General features: G+C 41.5%; 1 protein-coding gene across 3 annotated transcripts in view; it reads left to right on the top strand.

Annotated features, from left to right (window-relative positions):
* Positions 1 to 743: 743 nt before the first annotated feature.
* Positions 744 to 21129, top strand: part of RERE (arginine-glutamic acid dipeptide repeats) — a 148627-nt gene continuing 128241 nt past the window's right edge. For all 3 annotated transcript variants that reach the window (XM_069874671.1, XM_069874670.1, XM_069874669.1), the window contains exons 1-2: positions 744 to 1214; positions 16564 to 16634. In XM_069874671.1, coding sequence (XP_069730772.1) covers positions 890 to 1214; positions 16564 to 16634 — 396 coding nt within the window. In that variant the 5' untranslated portion in view covers positions 744 to 889. The remainder of the gene's footprint in view (positions 1215 to 16563; positions 16635 to 21129) is intronic.

Genomic DNA, 21129 nt, shown 5'->3' with positions numbered 1-21129 from the left:
TCCCAGCAGGAATCTGAAAGCGCGAGAGTGATGAGTTACGAAGTCCAATTCTATATGTTATTGGTGAAGCAAGCATGAAAGGTTGTGATTTTGATACACGGAAAAGCAGATTTTGTTAGAGCACTTGTAACTGGTTTGGTTTCAATTAATTAATTCCTCTAATCTGTGGATTACAGGTTAGCTCTATTTTTGGAAAAGCAGGGTGGAGGGAAGACTTCCTAACAGATTGCCCTGGAGTGGCAGATGGCATTCTTTACTCGGTACCGGCTTTGTAGGGCATCCGCTGCTGGTAGTGTTGAGACAGAAAATGACACAGCCATTTGCTAGACTTCATTTGCTTTGAGGAAAAAAATGGTGTAGGCTCTTCCATTTTTCCACTTGTCCCTTCCTAAATGTTTTTATTGCACTGGTGTGCTTCTTATTCAGGTATAAAATGGGTTGTGTTCTCAGTGGGCATTTCCCATCCCAGACGTTGTAATAGTTCTGTGGTGAACTAAAGAATTTTTAAGGAGTTGTGAGATGTTTTGGAGGATGGAGACAGCTTTCAAACATTTTACAAGCGCTTAAGTTATCATTTCTTTAAAATGCTTCTAAAGACCGCCTTGTATTTTGTTGTCTTGTGTACTGAATTGCTTTAAGATGTGGGGTTTTCTTTGTTTGTAATGTTTATTTTCAGAAATTGAAAGCATTTTGAATATTAACGTGGGCTTTTCCCCTCTTTCTTCCCCCTCTACCCATTCAAGAACCCTTTTAAAACGCTGGGGTTGTTGGAGTGGTTGAATTTTCCCTGGATTTGAGTGAGAAATTCAGAAGACTGAAGCCCAGGCTCACTGTCTACCTTTCACGGAGGCCCAGCCGTGAGAGGACAGAAGAAGGCACGTGGCGAATCATGACAGCGGACAAAGAAAAAGACAAAGACAAAGAGAAGGACAGGGATAGAGACCGGGATAAGGAACGAGACAAGAGAGACAAGGTGAGGGAGAGTGAGAACTCACGTCCTCGACGGAGCTGTACGTTGGAAGGAGGCGCCAAGAATTATGCAGAAAGTGACCACAGCGAAGACGAGGACAATGACAACAACAGTGCCACCACAGAGGAGTCCACAAAGAAAAGCAAAAAGAAACCCCCCAAGAAGAAGTCCCGATATGAGAGAACAGACAACGGTGAAATAACATCCTTTATCACAGAGGATGATGTTGTTTACAGGCCTGGAGGTAAGAAACGCTTATGTTTTGTTTCCTTTGAAAGTAATTGTGCACCAGAGCTACTGGTTGCTTGGCTGCAGCAGACAGCACAGAGTGCTAGGTGTTAATTTAAATTATAATTGTCCTAAGGGCGGGTCGCCACATTTCCATTGTAGGTTAATACAGTACATGCAACAGTTTTTGACTATATCTTGTAATATCCGATTTGTTGGAATGAACTTAGCTCCTCTTTGAAAAAAAGAGCCACCCTTTTTTCTGCCTTTTACATTAATTATCTGCATGTTATATGGAATCTCTGTCCTTGGGAAGTTCAGAACTAAACTGGGTGAAGCACTCAGCGCTTTGCTCTGACTTTGAAAGGAGACCTGATCTGAGCTAGAAATTTCACTAGGTGGGATGTTGTCCGACTTCTGGACAAGTTCTTCTGTGAATCTACGGTTTCTTTGTGGAGTTCCTCTCCTGTCTTCTGTCTGTGCAGTATAACTGGGGTGACCTATGATCTCATACCTGTTACACCATTGATTTCACCCCTCTCGTTAATAGCTGATTAATGCCTACGCACAGCAGCTTGGCTGGTGGTCAAAGCAGTGTTGGTGCCAGCGTCTAGACTGGTTTGGGGACAGAAGCAGAAGCTTGTGGTGTGCTCTGGATGTGCTACTTGATTACTACCAAGCTCACATAAGGTTTTTAGGATTCCATGTAAGGCTTCGAGATTTAACCTGTAGCTGCTGCCAGCTTACTTCTTCCTCAAAATTAAATTGCACTTGAAAATTCTATTATTCAGTTAGCTCTAGTCCTCAGTTTTGAGTAGAAATGTCTATGTTCATCTAAACAGGATTTTGAAAGTGTTGATTGCAATTGTTTGTTCCCACCACAAGGAGTAGTTAGGTTTGGCTCCACTGTTCAAAGCACTGGATTAAGGGCTCTGGTAGTTTTATATTACTTTTCTGGAAAATGATCAGTGTGCTGGAGCAAAACAGAGATGGATTCAAACTAAAAACCATGGAAACAAATGAGGTAAAATCTTGTCTGATTTTTTTCCAGGAGGTGCTGTATATCTCAGTTACTAAAATCTCATTGTACGAGTACAGATTTAAATGTTTTAGGCGCTCTATCCAGTGGCAGTTGCTGTAAATTGTCTAATGTGCTCCTTGTGTGCGTGGGCGGCATCAGCTGCAGATACAGATAGGCTGAAATCCTCCTGGTTTCGGAGGTATAGAGTTCCATATTTATTCTTCCATGTGAAAGCTGCAAGTTTGTATCCACTTTAGTTCTGTTTGTCAAATAGGTTGTCTATTGAAATGCTTCAAATATAATTTCCACCCATTCAAAAGATGTTTTTCTCTTGATCTGGGCTTGTAGCTGAGTCCTGTTTGTTGCTGAGCAGTAGCAGTAGGGAACCTGCACAAGCGTCAGCTTTGGTGGCAATGTTATTTTCAGTGTCAGAAGATGAAAAATAATTTGGAATCTGTTAAGAGCAGCTGTTGTGTGGGCCCAGCAGCACAATGCGATACGCTGGCTGTATCACAAGAAGGCTTTGCTTAAAATTGAGATGGAAAATCACTTTGTGATCTCAATTTTGTCATGTAGTAGGATGGAGGAGCATTAGCACTCGTTATCTGTAGGTGCAGTGCTTGGAGCACGTCTGATGTAGCAGTACTGGGATAGGGGTGTGTTTGCAGAACAGCAGGAATTAAACATAGTTTAAGCTGTTGTTAAACATTTTGTAGCTTTGCCAGATAATTCCCAAAGAAGGGAAGAGAGCCTGTAAGTGCTAGTGGTGTGGGGAGCTTGAATTGGTTAAGCTCTCTTCTTCACAAGAGTATCCGTTCAGAAGAAAAGGTGGGTTGTGTTTTATCAGGAGTAGATTATCTAGTGAACGAGCAAGGGAAGCCACAGAACTCACGATAATTGAGATTTTACACCTGGTATGTCATTTAAAAATGTGCTTATTAAATTTAACATTTTATTAGTAGTAATCAGCATAAGGCATGCATCCTGGCATTGAGCAGTTTCTGTTTAGTTTCCTCCTTATACTTTTTTTTTTAAACTGGCATCTGTCCTTGTTTGAGAGCACTGAGAACACACATTACCCATTGGTTCATTGTCAGAGGGACATGGGCCTGGCTGAAACCTTGATTGGCTCATTTAGCTTTTTATACCGATTTTTGAATTTTATTCAAAACATAATTTCTTAACAGGAGTGAGATCTAGAATGCACATTCCAGTGTGTAATATATTCTAATGCAATTTTAGCTTCTGTTGCAGAAAAAATATCTTCGCCTTCTGTCTTATGACTGGGTTACAAATAGGGAGATGTAGCTAAGGATGCAGATTACATAAAATTTAAGAGATATTAACAGAGTTTAATTAATGAGACTTGCACAGCAAGGATTAGAAAGATGAAAATTAAAGGTGTGTGTAGAATGGATAGCTGTCTTTGGCTTGCATCATCTAGCCTTTAAGGAAAGGAAATCTTTTCTGTTCATTTGACTCTCTTAAATACTCTTATCTGATACAGCTGAATGCTCAAGGTCTGGATTTTCTTTTTGTGAAGGTTAAAATCTCATTCTGTGTTTACCCCATTGCTGTACAGTACTTAATCCAACACTTAATATTGCTTTTTTTCTGTGCTGAGCTCAGCTCTACTTGATTAATAGCAAATAAACTGTAAATAAATAGATAATCAAGATCATTGGAATTTTTCAAATGAAAGGTTACACTACATTGTTACTATATAAATACTGCTCTTAATTTGCATAGATATAATGAATGTATGCATAGCTTTAAACCATGTATTAAAATTTATTGAGTAGAGCTTAGACAACACCATGCAATTAATCTTCTCTTCTTCGTTGGAAATCGCATAGGCCTGTGCTAAAAGCTTGTTGTCCCACTTCCCCATCTGTCCTCGGCTTCCACAGCCTCCCTCCCGTTTTCTTCCCAGACTGATCTGCTGGGTTTGTTTTCTTCTTTTTCTCTCCCAGTTCTTACTTTGCTTTTGTCAACACGACTGTCGTGGTAGCACATAAATTTTTATTGTACAATGTGTGTTCAGATTTGCTCATGGGCTTCTTTACCATAAAGTAATGATGGTACAAGGTGGTTGCATCCAGACTTGAGATGTTTTTCTTGTCCTTTTAGATTCAGTTGGATTATTTATTGCTGAATTTCCATCTGTTTTCAATCCTAGTGGCTTTTCCTAGAATCCTGCATGGTTTGAAGGCTGGATTTCCCTTGTATGCATGTGTGGTGTGGTTAATACATGCCTCTGATCAGATGCACTCTGAAAGTGGTCACCTTGATTTATAGATGGGCTTCTGTATTTCTCCTTTTTTCCACTTTTAGACCGAGAACGAATCTGAATGTTTTGATTCTCGGTGGTACAAACCAGACTTGGTAGCTACATCTGTTGTTTGGGTTAGACAATTGGTCTCTGTGTAGGATTTTCCATATAGGAGAAGGTACAGAAGTGCTGTCAGTCAGGCGGCTGTCAATGTGTTGTACTGGTTTGTGTTGCTAAGGTGCTTTTGGAGCAGCTGTCCAGGCTTTTTCCATGTGTAGGGCTGCTCCAGACACTGCTGAGTGTGTGAGCAGCTTGTGTGTAGGCCCTGCTTTGGGTACTTGGTTAAGACAATGACTTTCCTAGCTGGAAGAGGAAGAGTGCTACGTGATGGAAAACAAATAGTGCTGTCAGTAACTTGAAATTTCTGGCCTGTATAGTGAAAGTCAGGTGTCCCAGTTTCGACTGGCACAGAGTTTGCTTGGATAGAGTTGATGATGTTCTTCTCAGCAAGTGCTGCAATTTGGATCCAGCACGTGTAGAATGTTGATAGCCACATTGTTTTATGTTTGACTGGGGGAGAATTCATTTTTCTTCCCATGAACTGCTCTTTCTCTAGATTTTAGTATAGGAATGCTGAAGAATACTGATAGTTGTTGCTAGGAAATAAAGGAGTCTCTTAAGGTTCCTGTATTTTATAAGTAAGCAGGTGTGTGAAGCTGGGAGGAGCAGAGCCAGGACAGCTGATTCAAACTAGCCAATAGAAGTATTTTATACCACGAATGTCACACTCTTTATAAGTGGGAAGTTTGCTGGGGACGCCCTTCTCTTGGTGTCCCACTTGGTCTCAGTGTTGCTGCTCTTAGGGTCGAGCTGCAGGTGCTCCAAGTTCAGTTTCCATCTTCAGGGATGTCTGTACTGGCTGTGAGCCCTATGAGTGCTGGAACTGCTGTATTCGCAGGAATATCTGCATCCAAGTAGTTGCAGGTTATGTGGATGCATCTATTGCCCTGATAGGGTTTTTGTTCTCTGAACTCCTTATTACCCTCCTTGCTGGAGAAAGCTGTGTGGTCCCTGTCCCCGCTCACCCTCAGTCTGATCAACAAGTCAGGACAGGGCTTTACTGTGTTAAAGCCGCACAACTTCATACTGAGGACATTGTTGCTCCTGACCAGACTGCTGAAATGCCATCACAGTGGCACCTTGAATGGAAAAACTTTGTCGGATGTAAGTCTTGAGTTGACTTGGAGCCCTGGGAGAACAGATGACTTTGTCACCTGGAGATAAGGACAGTGTTTGCTCTGCCTACGTAGAAACATTTAAATGGATCTGCAGGTATTTAAAGGATTTATGAGGATCTGTTTCTGCGGTGACATCAGCAGCTATATAAACAGCACATCAGCAAGAGGAATGAGCATGAGGTAACACAAGGTGAAATGTTTCTGCAGGGAGAGTAGTGCATTAGAGGAATTCATAGTTCTAGCAGATGGCTTCGGGGTAGCTCGCGTGAGAGCCTCTGTTGTAGGTGGTGTAAGAGCTGTGTGAAGCTGGAAGAGGTGCAGAGTGTTAGATATGGGAAGTGTGATTTGATATAGTGCAGGGAAAGAGGCAGAATTAGCTTCATGTGGATTCTGGAACATCTGGCCTAGTATATGAAGAAGCAGGAGTGTGTCTGCACTTGGAGGTGGTTTAGGCAGTCACTCTATGGGGCAGCTGTGGGATTTTGGGGTTTAGCTGCCTTTTTTTTTAAGTATGGAAAATCACCGTCACTAGGATGAAAGTGAGATATTACTACTGGAAAATATAACCCCAGTCAAGTACTGACTTCTCTGGATTTATAGTTTGGTGTCACTTTACAGATCTGTTAGTTTTGTGTCCCTGAGTGTTGTTCAGGAGGAACTGTGCCTCCACGAGTTATTATCTGGAGAGGCATCGGGGAAGGAGAGAGAAACAGGATTTGCAGGTTGGATGCACTGTTGTGAAACGCTGCTGCTCAGTTGTCACCAAGTGCATCAAAGTGAGAACTTACATACTTTTCACTTCGATGTGTTCTGTATGTGGCCGTTTTTCAAAGCGAGCACTCTGTAGGCTGTGAAATAGTTTGCAGTCTTTGGTGACTGAGGTTGGAAGCCTGCACTTGTTGTGCTGGGTTGTTGAACTAACACAAGTTCAACACAAGTGACACACATCGCAAGTGACAGGGGACAGGACGAGAGGGAATGGCCTCAAGCTCCGCCAGGGGAGGTTCAGGCTGGACATTAGGAAAAAAATTTTCACAGAAAGGGTCATTGGTCCCTGGCAGAGGCTGCTTGGGGAGGGGGTTGAGTCACCTTCCCTGGAGGGGTTTAAGGGACGGGTGGACGAGGTGCTGAGGGGCATGGGTTAGTGATTGATGGGAATGGTTGGACTCGATGATCCGGTGGGTCTCTTCCAACCTGGTGATTCTATGATCTCTGGTGTGAATCTGGGGGTCTGGCAGTCAAAGTCCGTCCCATGGAGTGTGGCCAGTGGAGCTCCAAACTGTGTTTACCCAAGATCTGGTCAGACTAAGACTTCTCACTATCTTAAAATCCAGTGCCAGTTCAGTTAGTGAGCAGGTATTAGGGCTCCCAACTTTCCAAGCTTTATGTTTTGCTGTTGTAATTAATCATTAAACATTCGTTTTATTATGACTGTGCCAAGATGTTTTGTATTGTTGTAACTGAGGAAATGGCTGAAATAGTTGTTTTAGTCTAGAAATCTCCCATCAGCTTTATAAAAATACACATAAACAAACCCCAAGCCAAAGTGCTTCCTGTCTCTGTGTCACTACGTGATCTACTGGTATCTGGGTTGAATGTTAGTGTGATTTGAAATGCAGGCGTTTGGCTCATGCTCTGGTGGTGACGGACTCGTATTGACATTGACCCATGTGTTTGTCATTCTTCTAGGTGCTGCCCTCTATTCCTTCTGACAGCTTTACCAGCTAAGGAAGGCGGCTGTGCCAGAATTAAATACGTATAATGTGAACATGAATTTTTTTTTTTACTATAAACCTTGAAGTTTCAGCAAGGGATTTTTAGGCTGCTAAAAACTTGGTAGGGGAAGAAGTTAATTCTTCTTTGGGAAGATTTAGAATTTGAGTTTTATGCTTAGGCAGAAGGAGGAAATGCAACTAAATTATTTTTTCAGCTGTATATTTTAATTTTAGGAGGCCTTTGGACAGACTGTTTTGTGTCCCTGTTGCATGGATTGACCAAGTTTATCATGGAGATGTGTATTTTTTCCCTGTTCTCATCCCTCCAAAGCTTCAGAGTTGAAATGAGCTCATATTCAGAAAATGATCTGTGGATTTTATGAACACTGGCAGCTCTGTATGCGGCTCTGTCTCAGCTCAGAAGGGAACAACTGTGAAGGTGATCGGAGTTGATTTTCTTAATTTATTTAAGAGAGTTACAAGCACAGTCTTGTTTGGGTTTTTTTTTTTTTGTATTGGGCTCATATGCTGTGTGCTAAAACCTTTATAATGTTCCTTGAGAAGCTTGTAATGCAGGATACAAAGACCTTGTGAAGCTGTGGTGGTTTGGAGCTGTTATAGGATGCATGTGAAACTTTACATGAGCACCTTTCTGCTGTAGTTGCATGAGTACAACAGCTCTCATTGACAGTTTGTGCTTTGACTGCCGTGGGTACAGTGGAACGCAGGTAGGAGCAGTTCTGCCGGCCACCTAGGGGAATTCTTTTTGCAGAGGATATGAAATGGAGGAAGATCTTTAACCTGGGCAAACACTAATCCTGGGTGGGGAGTGCAGCGTGCCAGGGGGAAATCAGGCAGATGGAAATCTTGAAATAAAAACACAGTGAGTGGGAAGCAACTGTGGAAAAATTAGATTAAGGGGAAGCAATTCCTTGAAATGGTGCTTTTCACCGAGTGTGAGTGGAGGTTCAGTTGTTGTTCGTGGCCTGTCCTCGATTTATATCAGTGAAAACAGTTTGTACTTCCAGTGTTTGAATTATCAGCCCTTTTTCTTTTGCTCTGTGAAGTTGCCACATCTGTCATGGACCATTAGATAGAGGAGTGTGTGGCTGATTATAACGGCAACGCCTGTGTAAGCAGTAAATAAACCCTCATTTTAGCTTCTGTACTAGGAGCAGTGCTGCAGCTTCTCAGGTCTCACAGGAGTTTGCCAGAAGGAGATTTTTTTGATAAACTGGGGAAGGGAGGGAGTAGAATTTAATCTGTCATAGTTTGATCCCAGGACTGACCTTTTCTGCTTCATTTTAGAACACAGGTTGTGCGAAAAGATCTTGTAAAGGTGTTCGAGGGGGATGGAGAAGAAGGTTCATAGGTGAAGGAGGTGTTTCTCTGCAGGTTTGCCCTCAGTGCCCCTGCTGAGCAGGCTGAGAGAAGAGTACATTACAGTGAAGCTGCTGTTGGTTATTGTGTCCAGGGGGAACAGAAAATGCAAGAGGCTAAATAAATACAGCTTGAGAATTGATGAAAATAAGTCCTTCTTTAGCAATTATCTGTGTTTTCATGGTACTGCTTGATGAGCTATGCTGAGAAAGTGTTTATGTTTGTAACTGGATATCTTTTGATATCTTCTAATGGGTCATTGAATTACATATTCCTGTAATATCATAAATTTTGGGCAGCCTATTTGGGTTTTCCTTTTGTCTCAAAGAGATAGTTTTGTATTAACAGCATCCGGTAGCAGAGAATGTATTGCTCTAAAGAAGCATCTTGAGCAAACTGAGCTACAAATGGAAATACTTTTGCTTTGTTTCTGCATTGGCAGGAAGAGTGGATCTATGCAGTCATCTTTTGTTTTCAAAGACCAGAAGCAGCACAGATATTTAAAGCAAAAACAATCAGAAGCTCTCCTGTAAAAGGAGTTGCGAGATGTACGTGGAAACCAATATAGATTTGAGACTTCATTTGTATTGTTTGTTTAGGAAAGAATTGTATCCAAATGTTAAGCATACTTGTTTTTCTCTGTCTGGAAAATCTATGTTTGTATCTTTACTGTGGTGGTTCTACTTATCTTTTTTTCCTTAGTAGTGAGGAAAGCTTTGCTTTTTTATTCTGAAATGGGCATTTCTTATTTAAGCAGCTGACTGACATACTGGCATGATCACCATGCTTTGAAATGAAGGGAAAATGGTAACATACCAGTATTGTATAAAGTAAATACACATCTGCTCTAAGATCAGCTTCACAGCTGCTGCACTGATTTGTTTGGTATAAAATAAAGAATAGGAAATATTTTTCTTTTAATAAAATATGTGTTTTCTTAAAACACAGATACTTTTTCAGCGCTGCTAGGTATTTTCAGGTAGGTGGGTGTCAGGTTAGCAGACACTAGGGAGAATGTCACATCTCTTACCTGACAGAAGTGTCTGTGTTTGCATCACAGCAGGCTGGGAAGCCGCAGACTGCAGTGTTTGAAATAATGTTCTGTGAAAATCATCCTCACCCGAGCGACACATTTAGTTTCCCCCTTCTGAACATGTGTTACTGTTCAGGGCTCTACTGACAGCTTAAAAATGGGTTACCCTGTCCATTTATTTAATCGGGAAGATAAAGTGATGGACCAGTTGCTAGGGAAGCAGTAATGGCTGTAATATTTTTCTAGTTGAGGGCTACACAAATAAAGCCCATCCTCATTTTGATGAGGTTTTGTAGTGTGTTGCTCTGTAATTATCAGCAGGGTAACGACGAGAGAGAAGTTATGCAACCATTTGGTGTCTGTGGTGGGCTTGGGAATAGAAGAATGTTCTCTTTCAAGTCCTTTTGGTGTGCTTGTTTTGCCTGCTAGAGCCCAGAGTTACAATTATGCATGGTCCAGTAAAAGAATTTAAAGCCGTGTCAAGATGCCGGTTTCCACATCAAGTATAGTTTCATGGGCCAACTCCAGGGAAGTTGTGGCTTCCTCATCCCTGGAGATGTTGAAGGCCAGGTTGGATGGGGCTGTTGGATGGGGCTTGGGCAGCCTGATCCAGTGGGAGGTCACAGAATCACAGAATCACAGAACAACCAGGTTGGAAGAGACCCACCGGATCATCGAGTCCATCGAGTCCATCGTGTCCCTGCTCATGGCTTGTTACTAATGCTTGAGTTTGAGGTCTCTGAGAAATTATCTGTAGCTGTTGTTCTTCAAGTGTTTTGTAATTTGCACATTAAGGAATTTTTAATAGAAACAAAACTAAGGGTATGTCAAGAAGTGAGGTGCTGTAGCGGTGTGGTACATTTGTGGTGCTGTTCATCTTTCATCTTCCCCAGTACTTTAGAAGTGAGTGGCCCTGCAGAGCACCTGAAGTGCACCCAGGTCAGGTTTGAGAGACAGTGGCTGCCCAGGCATTTGTGAAATATCAGAGAAGTGTTAGGAGCAAACATCGCACCTTTAGTCAAAGTTTGTAGCCTTAAAAGATTAGGAAAGAGTGTTTTAAATGGAGTGCATGCAGTAAAGCTTGTCTGTTACTGAAGAAGGAGGTCTCAGGCTGGTTATTTAATTATTTTATAGTGATCTGCACTCTTATTCCCACCCCGCCTCCCTTCTCATGTGTTTAATTGAAAAAGAAAAACAGTTCTAAGGCAGAAGGACACTAACGAGCTTGAGTTAGAGGCTCAGCATCTACACAGTCTTGGCTTTCATTGTGGCATTTTTTTGGTAATACTGCTTGTTATAAGATGTTGTATCAAAATTGTTGACAAAGTGTGTCTGAATGCACCTTACAAGAACCGTAGTGGTGTGGGCATGCATGAGAAGTGCAGAAAAATAATTGGTGTGGGAAATGCTGTAGCCGAGCGCCTGAACTGCAGAGCAGCCGCTTTTATAAAATTGGGAGCTGTGGACTACAATTAGCTGTCATTAATTTTCTTGAATAGAAATATGTTCCATTTATTGTACAATCAGGAGCCAGGCTTGAATGAGTTTAAATAGATGAAATCTAAATTATACTGACAGTCCATTAAACAGCAGCAAAACCCCTTAAAGAAAATGGATTCGCTATGATACCAGTTTATAGTAAAATCATTTGCCAAATAAGAGCTATAGTGCAGGCATCAGGAATGCTCCTGTGAGTTTCCAATGAACAACAGCAAATTGGTTGAACTGTTTATTGCGGAGCAGGGCTCCAGCACGTTGTTTTCTGACAAGGAGCCAGCAGCGTTGCTTGAAATCCGCTCAGCAGGAAGGGACACTCAGAGACCAGACTGGCAATTTGTTTGTTGTCGGCCATATGGGGGGGAAGAGAGGCGGCTGTATCGCTCCCTGCCTGCCAGGGCTGATCTCATCCTGGTTAAAACCAGGGGTTTGTCATTCCCAATGCATTCCTGCCTGTGTTTCTCCTGATCCTAAACCATCGTGCCAGGTGTGTTGCTGTAGTTAAAGGGCTGTCTCCATTACTGACCCTTTCAAGGGTCTGATCATTTTCCTGTGTTGAGAGTTCAGATTTCAACATTTAGAATTCACTGAATGTTGCAAATATTTTTCTAACCCTCCGAAAAGCCCCACTTGGTTATTAACGATCTGTAACCGCTAACGTTGTGCTCGTATTCAGCTCTTCTGGGGGGTGGTTTGTGCTGCTTCGCTGCTTAGCAGAGGGCACTAGGACAGTTAAGCCGTTTAACATTAGACACCAGAATGGAGAGGTGTAAAGATCCTTTAATTCTGGGATGCAAATATCCTTTAGTTATTTGCCTACCCAACAGCTTGTATTCACGATGTGTACATGTATCTACACACACGTAGAGAGTCTGTCTCCTTCCCTTCCCTTCAGTTCCTTGCATGTGGCTCTGTAGAGTCTATAAATAAAATTATCTGTCTCCCAAAGAATTGGGGTCCATCTTGATAAACAGTTGGATTTTTTTTTTCCCTTTTTTGGTTAAATCCAGGATGGTTCTGATGAAATGAACCTGTTAGGCAGGACTTGCCTGGACAATTATCTTTTACAGTCTCTGATCCATCACACATTTCTGCTCTGGTGCAGCTGAATCTGCAGACTTAGAGTGTTGCAAGAAGCAATGCTTGTATGTCTATAATGTTAGAAGCAACTGGAGTATACACGTGTGCTGTAGGAATAAGTAAATCTGGAGCTGGATATAGAGCTTGTGTTAGTACCAGTTCCATGAGCCTGGTGGTTGATCTGGTAGGTGGTGTCAATGTAGGAGTTGCTGCACAAACCATTTGAACTCGACGTCTTATGACCTCCCCTAAGTTGTACCTGAATTGTTAGGAAGAGTGTTTTTTACATGTCAGCTGTATAATTTTTCAGAACCTCTAATGCAGAATAGCTGAAGGAAAGCAAATGGAAGGGGAAGAACATATAATCCAGTAAGATCCTGGGATGTCAAACCAGGAGATGTGTGTAGGTTGGAACTCCAGTTGCTTACAATTGTGCTGTGAAGTCTAAGCTCGAGGCTGTTGAAATGGTGGTGGTGGGTTGTGGACAGTTTCTTGATGATGACTTTCAAGGAGTATCTTTCCTGTGGAAGCGTGGTTCTGTGCAGACAGCCTAAGGCTTTGTTTCTTGGATGATGCAAGTGTTGACTCATTTGGTAAAACACAGGAATTGTGAGGATGGCTACAACATAAACTGCAGGTTTTGAGCTGATAAAGGTTTGGATGTTCAGAGAAGTGAGGTGGTTGGCTTTTTTCCCCCAAAGATCTTCAAGTCCATTATTGAAGCTCTAATTTTTAAAGCAGCTTTTAATGTGGGAATATTAATGTATCCCTTCAGAACTAGGGCACATCTGGTGACTATCACAAGCCCAAAGGCATAATGATGCTCTACCATGTGTTGTAGAAATGCTTCATCTCCAGTGGGACGTTTTACACGGAATAGGGAAGGAAGGAAATGCACTCATGACTGGAGACAGGCAGAAAGTCCTACTAGCTGGGCAACAAACTCAAGATTTCTACTTCATTTTGCCTTTTTAGTGGCAAAGTTTATGGAAAGCCTTTTTAAACTTGTTATATTTCTGTTGGGGAGTTGCTGGTTTGTCACCAGTAAACTCAGTGGTGTAACAGCTCAGATGATTAACTTGCCTGAGGTGGCCCTTGGAGGTGACACGTGGGTGTTATCTCGCTATGGAGAAAGCCAGAAAGTGAATTTATGGCACGCTCGTTTCCTGTGGGGTTACTGGCTTTGTGGTCATTCTTGGTTTATTGACACGTGCAGGGTGACTGTTCTTCAGGAAAAGAAATTTACTTACACTTCAAGTGTGTAAGGATGGTCAGAGCAACAGGTTTTGTTTGCTGTATTTCATCTTATAGCTTACTTTACAGGAATCTTTGTTTTGCTGATTTTTCACTGAGTGAAAAAATACAGAGATAAAAGTGTTCCAGAAATACAAACAAAAAAGGGTGCAATGGTGCATTCCAGTGTGCTGGGGGTAGGGAGGGGCTATTCTGCGTTTTACAGGAGTGTTTCTTACAGCAGAAAAAATGATACACAGGTTTTCTTTGTTGCTTGGGTCCATCTGGAATCTGTTCTTCAAAATAATGTGGCTGTATTTTGGATTTCTGGTAAATGCAAGTAATTGCTCTTGATGCCGAGTTTCGAGTGGTTAATGTGAGCGCATCTATAAATGTTCTCCTTTTGGCATTTTTCCAGTTTCTAGTGCTCACGACATTGCTTTGTACCTGGATTAACTTGTTTTCTTATCTATATGGCCTCTATTGCTTTGGAGACATCTTAACTGGATGTCATCTTTGTTTTAAATCCTGGCAGGCAGCCAGCAGCGCCTTCCTTTAAATGCAATATACTCTCAGTCAACATGTTTGCTTTATCCATAGTGGATGCCAGATTCTCGTGTCAACCATTTCAGAGGGATGCTTAGCTGTTTACTCTGTGTGCTGTCTGAGCACTCTGGAAATGATGCTTGCAAATCAGATATTAAGAAAGAAAACCACTTTGCAGGTTGTGGTGTTTCCTGGATCTGAAATTTTGCAGCTTTTTGTACACATTCCCCAGCAAATCCTACAGAACTTCCTCAAATGAGTGGTGGAACATCATGTAAATGGATCACCTGGGCAAGCAGGGAGTTGGTTGGAGTGAGTAGAGGGCTGTCTAAATGAAATGATATCCAAGGAAGTCAGGGATAGCTACATGGTGCAGGAATACTTTGTGGTGGTTAGATTGCTATAGCTTTGGAACAAACTGGTTTGAATCCTATTGTATCAATGCAAGGGGGATTCACTTGGTGCAGGGATTCATTCCTGCCTCCCCAGAGAGACAGACTTAATAGCTTCTGTGGGATTTTCAGGATTTTGGATGAAAAATGCTATCTCAGTGTGAGTTACAAGTCAAATAGATTACAGCTCTTCTGGCATTGATGGTATTTCAAGCTTTTAAAATGCCCATCTCTGTGCCGTTGCAACAGCTGCTGCTATCCTAGTGAGGCAACACACATCTTGAAATTGGTCGTTTAGAAAAGGCAAGTTGCACTTGAAATGAGTGGATGTAATTCTTCGTGATTCTACTGAGATACTGGAGGTTGTCACATACAACTCTTTATCATTATTTTCTTACTAAAAAAGAAGGAACTCTGAGATTTCAGTGCATTTTAGATCTATGAAACTGATATTTCTCTTGAAACTCCTGAAACATTTTGTTCTTCACATTATAGACAGTGAAAGTACACAGCAGAATTTGGGGAAAGGTACTAACTGTGCTTAGAGCTTGGTTTGCCAGCCAAGTTGCTTTGATCCTGGCATAACATCAGTTACTGAGACTAATGAAGATGGGTACTGTACACCTGTACCTCTCGTTAGAACAGGATATTGTGCTGCTGCTACATGGAAAATCAGATGCGCAACCATGTAATTCTGGCACCTATCACTGAAGGGCTATAGGCTTGAAACGCCTGGCTTGTTCCAGCTCGGTTTGATACAGCCAATAAGACTTTCTGCAGTTTCTCCTAGTCCTAAACGCTAAATAGCTACTAAGTTTCTTTCTTTTAAATGAATCTTTGAGTTTACTCTGGATGGTGAGGGAATTCCCGAGTACCGCTTGGGCTTCAAATGATTAATGAAGGGTTTCTTTTATTCTTTCAGAAGGAAGATGTTTGTTTGCTGTAAACAGTCACACTGTATCCTTAGGAGTTCTCTTTGTGGAGCATAGGAACTAGAAAAAAATTGTCTTGAACAACTTGTAGATTTGACAAGACATGAAGCAGGGTACTTGTCTTTTGAAACATGTCTTATAAAACTCTTAAGACTGATATTTTTTCTGCAGGAATATAAATAGGTTCATAGAGAATATAATAGTTGGTGTTTGTGTCTGCTGTCTCTGGAGCAGCAGTTGCCAATCTGAATATAGAAGGAGAACACAGTGACTGTCCTTTAAATACTTGTTGGGCTTTGGGAGTTCATCTTTGCCTTCTAGCAAGCTGTGGGTGAATTTCCTGCTTTCTAAGCTCGTTATCGTTAATCAGGCACTTCTTTCCCATCCTTGCTGTAATTTTATTCAGAGGCACTGCTTTTGTTGTGGTTATTGCCAAGACTATTCAAATACAACAGACCTTATTTTACAGCAACCTCCTGGAGTCCAGTTGTCAAAAGCAAACAAAAATAATTACTCGGCTTCTGTCATGTCAAATGTAATTTGAGAAAGCCCAGTCCTTCCCTGGGGTAAATCTAATTTAGTTTGCTGCATTTCAGCTATGATTGGTTGCCTTGGTTTTCTTCACAATTAGAAGAGAAAATATGTTAGTGCCAGGTTCTTAATAGCAGGCTAACCACAAAAGAGCTGATTACTTTCCTGTCTTATTTTGATCTGGTTGATAGGTTGTGACCCAGTCATTATTATTAACTACGTTCAGAATGGTCTAATATCGCTTCTTATTGTTTTTCTAGCAAAATGTCTATTCAGATCCAAGTTAATTTTTATGCAGTTAATTCCCTTATCATCATAAAGTATCTTAGTTTCTATTTTTAGATAACACTTGGAATAAATTACATGTTATGCAAATGAAATGGTGGCTCTTTCTAAGCTTAAGCTGTTTTTTTTTTTAATTTATCCTGGTTTTATGTTCTGTCTTGGAGGTACAGAAGTTAATTTCCATTATTGTAAAATCTTTTGTTTTTAAAGATTGCGTATATATTGAAAGTCGCCGGCCGAATACCCCGTATTTCATCTGCAGCATTCAAGACTTCAAACTGGTAAGGAAACTTTTCACATCTCCTCCTTCTTTTCCTTTTCCCTGCCCCATTCTCCACTGAGGTGGCAGTAGTTCTTAGTCTGGACCTCTTCCTGTAGCTCCTTGCTCCTTCTGAGAGTACCTTTAATTGCCAAAAGAGTAGCTGCTTTGCCATTTAGACAGTGATCAGTCCTCAGTGTAGACCTAGTGGACTGGGCTGTAGAATTCAAAGCGAGGTCTGTGTTGTTACATGGTTTTGTAATCCACAGAAATAGGAACTTTGAGTGCTTTTGGGAAATTGTGGCTCAGCGAGTAAAGGTTTTCCTGGGAAGCTAAATCTGGCTGTGCCTTTCCTTCTAGCTCTATATAGCACAGCTGCGTAACTGGAAGTGCGTGGGCTGAGTTGTGGTAGCCTGGGATCTCAGCTGACGGGTGAACTGACAGCGGTGCAAAGAGAGTCTGGATCTATATGACAAGTCTGTATTAATTTGCAGAAATATAAAGTTGCATCTAAGAATGCTTTGAGACTTTATCCTTTAAAAAAAGAAAAGTTGGGGACTTGTGCAAGAACAAATTAGTTGGAGTTGTGCTTTGCCCCATTTTATCTGAATTTGTACACCTGAAAGGTTACCCGTGTTCTGTCCCAGTGTGCTCTAGCTGACCAGAAACCACTTGTTGCTTTGCTTCACCAAGGGCATCCTTGCTTTTTCTGGTTTTTGTGGTGCTTTGAGGTAGCATGAGCAGGTTATTTGGAAAAGGTAATGGTTTCTGCTGATCGTCTTGTTGCTGTTGGTTTATGGAAGTTTTAGGTACGTATCAAACTGTCCGCCTTGTCAGCGTGCAGTCAACAGATGGACATCACCCACTTTCTGTTGCTATCAGGATAGATCTTCCTTTTCTGAGCCTTCTGACTTGTGTCTTCAATTTTACTCCTTTTTTTGTGAAACCATAGTGAAGGAGAATGTGTAGCCTTTCTTCAGTATGAGTGTTCGGGGTGATGCTGGGCACTGCTGAGCATGGTTGTATTCCCTCATCTCCACCTTTTTCTAAAAGGAGTTGTTGGATGCCTGGTTCTCAGGTCCTAGCAATGGGTTAAGCCACAGTTGTGCTCCTCTCGTACATCAGCAGGTGCTTCTGTGTCTGACTGGAATTGCAATGTGAGAGCTGCCGTTCTGGGCAATAAGTTCCTGCTGCGTTGCATTAATTGCTCAGGATATTAACAACAAAAGCTGAAGCTTCTGTTGTCAGCATTGGTCTTGTACAGCACGTTAAAGCTGTTTGCAAAACTGTGTGGAAGTGTCTTGCAGTATGTTTTAATACCTTTTCGTGTCTTCTTTTGAGCAGTTTCTGTTTGCTCATGTTTTCTGCGGGCAAAGGGCATGACATCAGGGTTGCTCATGATTTTGCATGTTGTTTCATGTGGAAATAGTATCATTGTTTTCTGTTCACTTTTGCCTGCTCAGAGTTCTTAAATTTCTCTGTTTGATTTTTTTTTTTCCTTTCTAGCTGACACCATGCATAAAAGGAACTTGTAAAAATGGCAAAACCCAACCCCCCGTTGGTGCTGATCATGATAGCACAAGTGAATCTTCAGTGTGTTTGTCACTTGATTTTTTTACTACTGGGGGAAAGGAAAGATGTACAGTAGAAAAGACACTCTATTTCTTTCCTAGTGTGAGGTATCAACAGGAAAATAGTCTTGTTTTGCCTTCAGCTAAATATGTCAAGTGAAGCAGGGAAGCTAAAGTCAACAGCTTTGAAATGTCGCCTACTAATTAAGTACATTATCATGTTGGCTGTCATAAGTTCAAAGTTTTTTGGCTCAATGTGAGTGTCTTCCCTTGTGTTTCCTGTTGTTCTAGGGGCAGTTCAGGCATAGGAGTTGATGGTGATGGTTTTTCACTTATAAAAACAAAGAATGTAAGTTTGCATTTGAAAGGAAAAAAAAAAAAAAGGGAGAAAAGAGTTAAAAATGACAAAGCAAATGGTGTCTGGGACACATGTGGATTGTCCGGTAGGGTGAAAGGTACCGAGGGTCATCCTGGAGATGAAGCTAGAGAACCATTCAGGCTCGTCCTTGACATAAATTGAGGTTTAAGCTGCTTTTTCCTAAATCATAATTCAATATGACTTTATGTTTATTGTGGAACTAGAAACTGGTTCTGTGAGGTCTGGCAGTTTCTTCTAGTTCAGTCTTCCAGCTTTCTTCTGTTGATGGCCAGATGGCAGGAGGCAGAGGAGGTGGAAGCGAATACTAGAGTGCTGCATTCCCTCCCAAGAGGTTTACTCCCCTCTGTGTGACTCCAGTTGTCCTAGGAACAGCACCTTCGTACTTAGAACTGTTTTGCCTTCTTCGCTTTCACAAATATCAGTGTGGAAAGTGAGATGACTTTTAACTTTTCCTTTTTGAAACCTGTTTATGGCTTAAAAGCCGTACAAGCTACTTGTCTTGAAATTTGAGTTTTTATGGGTTTTTATGGGTGGTGGTGTGGCAAATATGAACATAGGAAACTTTAGTAGCTTGTGGGAGCTAAAGTTCCCTGATGTTTCGCTGCAATGTCGTGTTCTGGGTTTAGATTTACTGCATAGCAGAGGCTCAGTTTCATGGTGAGTTTTTATGGAACTGGTTAACTTGTTTTGTTGTTCAGAATGATGCATGGTATGGAAGATACCACGGGGAAAAGGCTGCCGTGTGGCTTTAAGGAAGCTTTGATTTGTTTCTGTCTTCACTGGAAAATGCCACAGCAACTACAAATGTACTGACTTTTACTTTGCCTTGCCACAAAATGACAATGGATTTGAAAACCACTTTCTAAATAGACACAGTTCCTTTCTGGTGTAGTCGTAGTCTTAGAATTCAAGGAAATTCAGCACTTATTTAGGACCAAAGCAAAGGGTTGGGATTCAGGATGAGGCAACAGTGAGTATTTTTAAGGTGCAATGTCTTCGATCTCTTCCGTTATTTTCATCTCTCTGAACTTTGCTTAAAAATGCATCTGGGTGGTGTGTGGATGCTGGGAGTGAGGGACATCTCAGACGTTTCAGCTGCTGGCTGCGTGCTGAGCAGGGTGCTGGGATCAGAACCCAGCTGCCTGGTGCGGGAGCCTGTCAGGTTCAATAGCTGGTGAGACTTCAGGATGGATGAGGGGAGGGATAGTAGGGAAAACAAGCAAATAATTTTCTTTCTCGCTCATTTTCAACAAATTAGAAGTGCGGTGTTGGTCATATTTATCCGTTGAATCAGATGCTTCCGTATACCACTGAGTGTTTTGTTTTTAATAGGTCATATTTTTTAGCTCTTGCTTTCTAATCTTTTGTCTTTGCATAATTGAGAGTTTTGCTGCTGTTTCTATAGTGACCGTTAACGGGGGTTTGCTAAATTGATAGTGAATTGTAGTTAAGTCGTTAATTTTGACCAACTTTCCCTTTGCGTTCATTGTCTGATAAACTCTCTAGAACCAATTACCAGAAGCTATTGGTTACTTAGAGACACGCAGCAAGATTTTTCTGACAAACCATTGCAATGTGTGTGAGGATTCTGTAAGAATTCCATCAATATTCAGGCAGCCAATGGAATCTAGCGTAAAGGTAATTTTGTTTGCGGTTCTTTAAAGGCAAAAAAATTGCTGCCAAACCCTCAGTAGCCTGATCTGAACCAGATCTACTTGGCAAAGCTCCCTTTGTGTAGATATCTGTTAAATTCCACAGGGATGCACAGATCTAATACAGTGCAATCCTAGAGCTGCTGGATAAAAAAAATATTACAGGTTTTCAAATACTGTCCTTATGTTAACTTTTTACTATACCAGATGTCCTCACTAATGGACTTTTTTTTCCCCTGTAAATTTAGCTTTTATTAAGGTAACAGTGATTGCAATTTAATTTAAGTTTCTTCCTGGAAATTTTCAGCTATATGTTTACTTATGGGTGTTGTCCACTGATCACAGAATCGTTTAGGTTGAAAAAGACCTTTAAAATCGAGTCAAACCATAAACCTCACTCTGCCAACTCCACCACCAGACCACGTTCCTAAGCGCCACATCTACATGCTTTTTGAACCCCTACAGGGATGGAGACTCCACCGCTTCCCTGGGCACCTTTTCCAATGCTGGATAACCCTTTTGGTGAAGGAGTTTTTCCTAATGTCCAAACTAAACCTCCCCTTGTGCAACCTAAGGGTTGGATAATATGTGTTCGGTGGGTCTACCAGAGAGGCACCCCCCCAAGTTAAAGAAACTTTAGGGTGAGCTCTGTGATAAAATCTGAGGGAGAAGTCCAATAGGAGTATTCTTTCCAGTCTGGTAGAATTCAGGGAAACATTTCCATCTCTTTGCAGAGGAGCAGAGCTGCGGACACTTGGTTCCAAGCCCTTTACCTCCCTCAGGGGCAGCAACGGCAACTTTGATGGATTGTGACCAAAACAAGCCTGCAGTATTGGTTCCATGATTGTTTTATCCCATTAAGACTCTTCTCCTCACTTTAGATGGCCAGCTGTTGCCTTAAATGTGTGATGCAAC

The sequence above is a fragment of the Phaenicophaeus curvirostris genome, chromosome 22 (assembly GCF_032191515.1).
Source record: "Phaenicophaeus curvirostris isolate KB17595 chromosome 22, BPBGC_Pcur_1.0, whole genome shotgun sequence".
Classification (NCBI taxonomy): Eukaryota; Metazoa; Chordata; class Aves; order Cuculiformes; family Cuculidae; genus Phaenicophaeus; species Phaenicophaeus curvirostris.
This window is presented reverse-complemented; position numbering and strand designations above follow the sequence as displayed.